Genomic DNA, 9,232 nt, shown 5'->3' on the forward strand with positions numbered 1-9,232 from the left:
TCACAGTATATTAAAATTATTGAAAAAGAGTAAACTGTACAGAATTTTATATTTTATTTCATTCTCAGTCAAGTCGGGCCAAGAAGGTAGAGTCAGGGTAGATATATGTTGAATAGATTGATTCATTCACTGTTTTCGTTTCATAAATTATTTTCCCGTGGTCACTGCAAGCAAAACTTCAAAGTGTAATATGCGCTGATAGCTAACTTGCATATAACAACGCGCTGCGCACGAAATGCAGCGATTATCTATAAGAGTGTAATGTGAAAGAGATGCTTTAGCAACAATTTTAGTTAACTTTTCTTTCTCAAATATATAATAACATGTCATTTTTATATTTGTTTTGCGACTATGCACAACACAAGTGCGGTATAAACGGTCATGCAGCGCGACGCATATAATGTGATACTGATGACTCATTTTTGAAAGATGTGATTTCGAAACATAATAAAATCATATATGGTTGAATTCAGCGTAAAAAATGCTACAACTTTTGTCATTACAAAAATTTTGAAATTTGAAAAAATAATAACAAGGGGTGGGGGTAAATTAAAAAAAATTTCATTTTTTGAAAATTTAACTACACAGTTATAAAGTCCATTACAAGCCATACAACTTCTATTTGAAATATTTTTTTATCTCCTACGGTTTTGGCGATAGTTACACACAAAGAAAAAAATCGTTTTTTTTTCAAAGGAGTGTTTGATCCCTTAAATTTGAGTTAGGGCCGCTATAAAAAAATACGTGTCTCCTCAAATTGTATGTTTTACAACATATTTCAAGGAAAATCAAATCGGGGAGGGGACACTTGTGAACGTTCCCTTGTTAGTATTTTGTAGTTAGTGGACAGAAAGTGTACTTTGTGCACATTGGTGGAATCGGCAGGTATGTAATGTTTATAGAGAAGAAATGTCTAACACTTGGATTGAAGCTGACGATACGCTAATTAAAAAAAGACAATGGCCTAGAGGTGCTAAAGATGTTTTTGTCATTCTTACAGAAATTTGATCAAAAGTAATCTGTTTTTATATATGAAAAAACGCAATAACTTAGAAATACAAATGGTTTTTTATACCCTTTTTATGATCACTAATAATTTTCTTATAAAACATGTTGTAAAATATAAAAAAAAATTATTAGGTTTGTATAAATTAAGATTTCTATAATCAAAAAGAGGATTGTCGTATTGAAAATATGACGGGAGTGATGGTGGGATATTATTACCATTATTTTTACTAAAAAAAAAGAATCATATTTATTAAAATTATTTTTACTAAAAAAAAGAAATGATATCTCACAAAAAAACCTTTTTTTTTAAAAAAGGTAAAAAAAGGGCGCCAAGTACACGCCTTGTTATATTTAAAAAAAGTTTTCCTCATAAAAAAACCTTTCCAAAAAATTGTTTTTTTTTTAAAAAGTTTTCCTCATAAAAAACCTTTTCAAAGAACTGTACTTTCAAAAATATATTATATTAAAAAAAAGTTTTTCTCACAAAAAACCTTTCCAAAAAAAGTTGTATATATTAAATAAAAATTTGCTACATATTCTGTCTATAAAAGAGGTGATATCAGAAAATGACGCCAAGTTTAAATAAAGAACCTTTCAAAAAAAGTTGCATGTATATCTAATTATTTATTTAAAAATGATATTTATGTTTATATCTAGTTAATTCTTTTTAAGTATACTTTTTAAAATAATTGCATTTGTATCTAGTTATTTTTTTTATATCTGTATCTAGTTAAATAAAAAAATTTTTCAAATTTAATCAAAATAAAAAAATATTACAAAATTTCGCAAAAAACTTGGCGCTGCTATAAAATAGCCTTCATTGCTCTATAATATTTTAAGATGTATAATAATATTTTAAGGCTATTTTATAGCAGCGCCAAGTTTTTTGCAAAATTTTGTAATATTTTTTTATTTTGATTAAATTTGAAAAATTTTTTTATTTAACTAGATACAGATATAAAAAAAATAACTAGATACAAATGCAATTATTTTAAAAAGTATACTTAAAAAGAATTAACTAGATATAAACATAAATATCATTTTTAAATAAATAATTAGATATACATGCAACTTTTTTTGAAAGGTTCTTTATTTAAACTTGGCGTCATTTTCTGATATCACCTCTTTTATAGACAGAATATGTAGCAAATTTTTATTTAATATATACAACTTTTTTTGGAAAGGTTTTTTGTGAGAAAAACTTTTTTTTAATATAATATATTTTTGAAAGTACAGTTCTTTGAAAAGGTTTTTTATGAGGAAAACTTTTTAAAAAAAAAACAATTTTTTGGAAAGGTTTTTTTATGAGGAAAACTTTTTTTAAATATAACAAGGCGTGTACTTGGCGCCCTTTTTTTACCTTTTTTAAAAAAAAAGGTTTTTTTGTGAGATATCATTTCTTTTTTTTAGTAAAAATAATTTTAATAAATATGATTCTTTTTTTTTAGTTAACTTTTTACGATAAATATTGCAAGGAATCGATTTATATAAAAAAATTAGGATAGTTTTATTTAACAAAATAAAGATGACCTTCAAATCTTCGAAGCACCTCCACCAAGGTCAAACTAATATTCTTATCTTTTTTCTTCCTCTAAACCTTACAACTTTTATTTGAAAGATTTTTTTTTTATAACGCATTGTTTTTGAGATATTACAATTGTCTAAGTTAAAATGGGACACCCTGTATATATATAGAGGACCTATTCAGACCTATACATACATATATACATTTTTGGAATAATATATACGACAGCTTTTTTTTGAAAGGTTTATATATACAACAACTTTTTTTGGAAGATTTGCGTGTTTATATAAACAACTTTTTTTTGGAAGGTTTGTTAATATATATACGACATTTATTTTTGGAAGATTAATTTTTTTGGAAGGTTAATATATACAACAGCTTTTTTTTGAAAGGTTTATATATACAACAACTTTTTTTGGAAGGTTTACGTGTATACAACAACTTTTTTTTGGTATACAATAACTTTTTTTGGAAGGTTTGCGTGTATACAACAACTTTTTTTTGGAAGATTTGCGTGCACTTGGCGCCTTTTCTTTACCTTTTTTTTAAAAGGTAATTTGTTGATTTTCAAATATACAACAACTTTTTTGTTAGGTAAAATACACAACAACTTTTTTGTAAGGTTTGCGTGTTTATATATACAACAACTTTTTTTGGGAGGTTTGCGTGTATACAACTTTTTTTTGGAAGATTTGCGTGTACTTGGCGCCTTTTCTTTACCTTTTTTTAAAAAGGTAATTTGTTGATATAAAATATACAACTTTTTTGTATATATAGTAACTCGAATATCTCAAGGATTATCCGGTTCAGAATGGGCGTACGCCCGTCCTGACAATAAATGTACTAGAATATACAGGCACGCGCACTTATTATAATAATATAATAATTATAAAATTTAAATATTTTTTTTACATTTATATTATTTTAAATAACCGTTAAAATAACCTTTGCTTTTAAACTATCAAACTGTCAGAATAATCGAGATAACCAGTCAGCGTCGCGGAAAAGCGTCAACAATACATTTCGAGACTTTCGAGATTTTCGATACATTCGAATATTTATTCTACATGCGTTTTAAGAGTGGAAAATTGCTCCAAATTCCTGAGCACTAGCATCACAATGGGCTTGTTCGTTTTAGCTACACTGGGGCTGCTCTGGTTCTGCTCTACACAGGATAATACAGGACAGATAAATAGTTTGTCCTGTATTATCTTGTTTAGAGCAGACCCAGAGCTGCCCCAGTGCAGCTAAAACAAACAAGCCCAATGTAACTCTGTGTTTGCTTTCGTATCATAAATAGCTAAAATAGGTGATTCAATCAATTACTTTTTGAATGTTCCAGAATGGAAATGAAGGACTCTGATTCCCTTATGCGTTATGCCTTATGCGTTATGTAAGGCCGGCGGTATACGTAGCGATAGAAACGGAACGATTCCGCTTCCGCGATTCGTCGATGCATTCCCCTACTGTCTTATGGAGCGGTAAAACAGCTGCGAAAGCAGGTTTCAGCCAATCATAAAATAATTGTATGTGGACATTTAAAATTACATGTAAAAAAAATGCATTTTATTTTTACTATTTTATCGTATATTATATTTCATGTTATTATATTTACATAACGTCACTTTTTGTCCACTGATCTCTATATTACACTGGATGGCGTATCGAATAGGACAGCTTGTTACGGTAGCCATCTTTGATAAAGTAAAATATGCAAATATGGTAGCGTCCACTGTTGAGGTCAGTTGAGGTTGAGATTCCAACTGTCGTATGTACGTCGTATCGAGTTAGTTGAACAAAATTTTTACTCATGCTACAAAAATGGTATCATCGTGTACATATTGTGGTTCAAAACAAGGGATCGAGGGTAGAACACATCATAAGTAAGTATATAAGTTACATATCCACATATTTATGCCTTACAGGTTATGTAAATTTTTTATTGCATTTAATGTCATATCTTTTTCAAAATTAATATTGTGGAATATTTTTTGTGAAGGTTTCCTCTGAAAGATAAGGAAATATTGCAGTTATGGTTGCAGAACATGAATCTCGGATCAAAGTTTGTACCAAAGAATCATTCTTTATTATGTTCAGACCACTTAACATTGGAATTTATATTTTATGTATTACTTACGTTATATATATTGTAATATCATATTCAATATTTTTATTTACATTTATAACAATTTTTGATTTTTAATGTATTACTTTATTAGTTGTATTACTTATTGCAAAAAGTTTGAAAATAAAAATTTTGAAAAAAATTATCGACTTTTAATTTTTTTCTACAAAACATATTTTTAACATATTTTCCTATATATTGTTTATTTAGAATTATTATATTTTTTAATATTATTTTATATTTATGCACATTTACTCATACTACTACCTTTTCTACTTGTGAACAATAAAAATATTTTTTTAATCGTTGTTTATATTATTACCGTCATTTGAATTTTACCGCCGAAAGATGCATATTTTACTGTATCAAATATGGCTGCCGGGTCTTCAAATCGTAACACACATTTTGTACAGCATACGCCATCCAGTGTAATATAGAGATCAGTGCTTTTTGTCTGAAAAGTAAATAACATACAAATATTTATTTTATATGTTACGTATACTATAGATAATAGACAAAGATTTTCTGTTTATTGTTTATATCTCTGTTATGTCTCTGTTTATTGTCTATAGTATACGTAACGTAACTATTATTACTATATATACTATAGTATACGTGACGTATACTATAGATAATAGACAAATACTTTTTCCCAGAGTGTAGTTTCTGAACGCACCCCTATAAGGGCCACTTTTTCCAACGTCGGTTAAGCCTAACCGTCCGTTAACTTTTCAGAATAGCCAACTTCGAAACTTGTAACTAAAATACACGTCATCGATTCTAACTGATCCTAACCTGTAATCTTTTAGCACGGTGACGGCACGTTAAATACACAATAAAAAGAAAGTGATATAAAAGTGAAAGAGTATATAAATATATTAACAATTAAAAATAGATAACAATGCAACGATCAAGAAACTTCACAACTAGTGATAAAAATAGTTTATTAGACATTATTTTTTTATATCGACACATAATAGAAAATAAAGAATGCAATAATAATATAATTTTAAAAAAAGATGAAACGTGGGCAAATGTTACAAAGGAATTTAATGCACGTAATACGATACAACGAACAGAAAAAAATTTAAAATATTTATGGGATAATATAAAAAAAGAAACAAGAAAATATTGCGCTACATTTAAGCGAGAAATTTATAAAACAGGTATAAATGTTATATCGTGCCTTTTATGTCAAAACCACGAATGTGCAAATTTTAATCTCAAACGACAAATGCATTATATTAAAAAAATAATATAAAGGTGCTGTATTTTTTATTGTATTTAATGTTATTACTATTATAAATACATCTAAAATGTCATTATTTTTTGTAAAAGGTTATTAATAATAACAATTTCTTTCTTTAAGTTGATAATCTGTTTTTATTTATTTATATTTAAAAAATTAATAAAATATATTATTGTTGCCTTTAATGTTTTTTTGAAGTTTCTTTGACATGCTTCAAAGTAACCTGCAATTATTAAATTTGTAGATACATAATTTCATATTATATCTTATTTGTAATAATTTCATATATATATATATATATATATATATATATATAATATATATAATTCATTTCAATATTACCTTTTAAAATATTCTAAAATTAATTTTTCTCGTTCATTATTATTATTTCTAGAATTTAAATCAGCATTTTGTATTTGTATAATAGTATTATCACATTGTTCAGAATTACTAATTAAGTTTGAATTATGTTCCTGTTGGGCAATATTATGCAAAACGGCTGTTGCTATTATAATAGGAAATGTATTTTCAACTGTGCGACATCGCATTCCAATTGATAAAATAGCAAATCTTCTTTTCCAAATGCCAAAACATCTTTCAATTCTTGTACGTGTTCGAATTTGAGCTTCATTATATAAATGTTCTTCTGGTGTTGTGGGATGTAACAACGGTGTCATTAAATATGGTAGATTTGGATACCCAGAATCTGCAAGAAGTAAACTGTCACCAAATGTATGTGCATCAAATAAGGTTTTAATTCTAGAATGATTAAAAATTGTAGAATCATGTGTTGATCCTGGCCAACGTGCTACAATATCAATTATTTCTAATTTGGCATTTATTATGACTTGCACATTTATAGAAAAAAAGCCTTTTCTATTGCGATATAATTCGCAATTTTCTCCTCCTAAAATACAAATATATTATTTGTTAATTACAAATATATAATTTTGTAAGCTAAGAATAAGTTCAAGTATTACATACCAAATGATTCCACTTTAATATGTGTGCAATCCATACAACCAATAACACGAATAAATTTGGCTACTTTGAAAAATTTTTGTTCATTTTCTCGAATTTCCTCAGATAAAAGAGGTAATTTTATAAAATCGTTTCGTAATGCAGCAATCTCAGGAGATACTCTATGAATAATTTTGTGAGCGCTTGTTTCACTAATTCCACAAAAATCAGCAGCTGTTATTAAAAAGCATCCAGTTGCATAAAATCTGAGTGCAACCAATAATTGAATGACTGGTGGAATAGCAGCATTACTGAAATAACACATAAAATGATATTAAAATATTGTTCATAGAAACGTAATTGTGTACACTTCTTTTTTGGAAAATTTATTTTATACTACTTGGTTTTGTATTTATAAATATTATTATTTATACCGATTAGTATTATATTGTATTTTATTTTCGATTTTTTGTAATAACATTTCAAAACTTTTTTTTGATATTACAAATCTTCTTTGAAAATCTTTTTCTTCACAAATATTAAAATAATTGTTGCGTAATTTTATAATATGTAATTTTTTGAAATTTTTTTTATTTAAATTATCACACTCATCACTTTCATCATTATAAAAATTGTCATATTCCGAAAACCAATTATCATTAATAATATCCATGACAGCAGCTCAACAGTTGTTTAGGTTATGAGAGAAATTTTCTCTTTCTACTACAATATTTTGTTCTTCATGTTGGCAATCCTGTAACAGTCGGTTAAAGTTAACCGACGTTGGAAAAAGTGGCCCTATGTGTTTTCTTTCAAATCGTGGACACAGTGTTCTTTGTTTGAGTTACAGAAGGCTCTTTCCTGTATGTTAGGCTGTATCCCCATGGAGAAAGAAATAACGGAACGGAACAGTAACAGAACAGTAGTTGAAAAGAGATATATTCATCATATCTCTTTTCCTCTACTGTTCCGTTACTGTTCCGTTATGGCCGGAGCACAGACTTTTGCATAAAGCATAACGCATAAGCATAAGGAAATTGATTGGTCCATTTCCTTATGCATTTGCTTATGCTTATATATAGACCAATCAATTTCCTTATGCTTATGCGTTATGCTTTGACTGCGTTCCCATTTCGTCTCACTCAGTGCAGTATCCAGTGGCCGCCATTTTGCTGGATACTGCACTGGAGAAGCGTTCCCATTTTACTGGACTGGCTAGTGGCTAGTGACAGTCTCGCACACGTATTAGCTCATAACCTAAATAAAATTGTTAGTTAATATGTAAATAGTGTTGAAGCAATTATTGTTAGTAAAGATTATTATATCAGTAAGTAAATATTTCAATTAGCAATGTATTAATAAGTGTTAGCGTTATTTTTAAATATTATAACGACGATTATACCGATTATTTGCTTGTATAACTTCACATTTAAAAACAATAAATTATTGTATATAATGTTTATTGTATATAATTATTGTACATAATTTTATTTTTTCAGTACACATTGATTTTTTATTATTATTATTATTATTATTATTATTATTATTATTTATTATTTACATTTCCCGGCCGACGACATTCTGAACGAGGTACGATTGTCACTAGCCAGTCCAGTAATTTGGGAACGCTTCTCCAGTGCAGTATCCAGCAAAATGGCGGCCACTGGATACTGCACTGAGTGAGACGAAATGGGAACGCAGCCTTTATGTAAAAGTCTGTGCTCCGGCTTTTACTGTTCCGTTCCGCTATTTCTTTCTCCATGGGGATACAGCCTTATAGAGTTCGGTGGTTTCAATATGCTCTAATCTATTAGCGTTTTCGATTATACAGGATTTGAACGACCCAGGGTTGGTTAATGACGTCATTGCAACCTCTCCACCAATGAAAGACTTGCATTTATAGTAAAATAGTGATTAATCAACCCTGGGTCGTTCAAATCCTGTATAATCGAAAACGCTATATAGTATTACGTTGCGTTTGGAGCATGTTAGAGCAAGCGACGCGAACAAATCTTATATGAATAGCGCCCATAGAATTCAGTGATTGTGGGAAATATTAAAAACGACGGACATGAACAGACGTCCCCGTCCGATATAGCTCTCTCTCTCTCTCTTTCTCTTCCTCAATAGACCGTCCTCATTCCTTCAAGGCTTACTTCAATATGTTATATAGCTCACAGCCTATTATCACCCCATAAAAGCATTACTTTTAGCCAATATTGTCACGCTCAAATTACTTTAAATATATAATGTTTGTAGCCGAAAAATTGAGATATATTGCATCGACACACAAAACTATTCAAAAGATTCCGCGCTCTTCCGTATTTCCGGCTATTTCTCGTGTTTCACTTGCATCCGCGCGACG

General features: G+C 28.7%; 1 protein-coding gene and 1 long non-coding RNA gene across 3 annotated transcripts; one reads left to right on the forward strand and one right to left on the reverse strand.

Annotated features, from left to right (window-relative positions):
- Nucleotides 1-2,373: 2,373 nt before the first annotated feature.
- On the forward strand, nucleotides 2,374-4,639 carry LOC136997096 (uncharacterized). Of its 2 annotated transcripts, XR_010887920.1 has the most exons (3): nucleotides 4,045-4,059; nucleotides 4,206-4,416; nucleotides 4,533-4,639. It is a non-coding gene; the product is annotated as an uncharacterized lncRNA (long non-coding RNA). The 2 variants fall into 2 exon arrangements; XR_010887919.1 differs by having other exon boundaries at nucleotides 2,374-4,416.
- Nucleotides 4,640-6,013: 1,374 nt separating this feature from the next.
- LOC136997095 (putative nuclease HARBI1) lies at nucleotides 6,014-7,632 on the reverse strand. The gene is made up of 4 exons (XM_067347354.1): nucleotides 7,302-7,632; nucleotides 6,892-7,178; nucleotides 6,250-6,814; nucleotides 6,014-6,130 (listed from the first exon to the last, which is right to left on the reverse strand). The coding sequence occupies exons 1-4, from the start codon at nucleotides 7,538-7,540 to the stop codon at nucleotides 6,121-6,123; spliced, it is 1,101 nt and encodes a 366-aa protein (XP_067203455.1). The 5' UTR covers nucleotides 7,541-7,632; the 3' UTR covers nucleotides 6,014-6,120.
- Nucleotides 7,633-9,232: the final 1,600 nt, after the last annotated feature.

Source organism: Linepithema humile, chromosome 1, assembly GCF_040581485.1.
Source record: "Linepithema humile isolate Giens D197 chromosome 1, Lhum_UNIL_v1.0, whole genome shotgun sequence".
NCBI classification, from domain to species: domain Eukaryota; kingdom Metazoa; phylum Arthropoda; class Insecta; order Hymenoptera; family Formicidae; genus Linepithema; species Linepithema humile.

Excerpts from the sequence above, each read along its gene's own strand:
- LOC136997095 (XM_067347354.1), bottom strand. The coding sequence starts at position 7,540 with ATGGATATTATTAATGATAATTGGTTTTCGGAATATGACAATTTTTAT. Across the intron at positions 7,179-7,301 it reads ATACAATATAATACTAATCG|TAATGCTGCTATTCCACCAG; the intron begins GTATAAATAATA and ends GTGTTATTTCAG. Across the intron at positions 6,815-6,891 it reads TATTAAAGTGGAATCATTTG|GAGGAGAAAATTGCGAATTA; the intron begins GTATGTAATACT and ends TTTGTATTTTAG.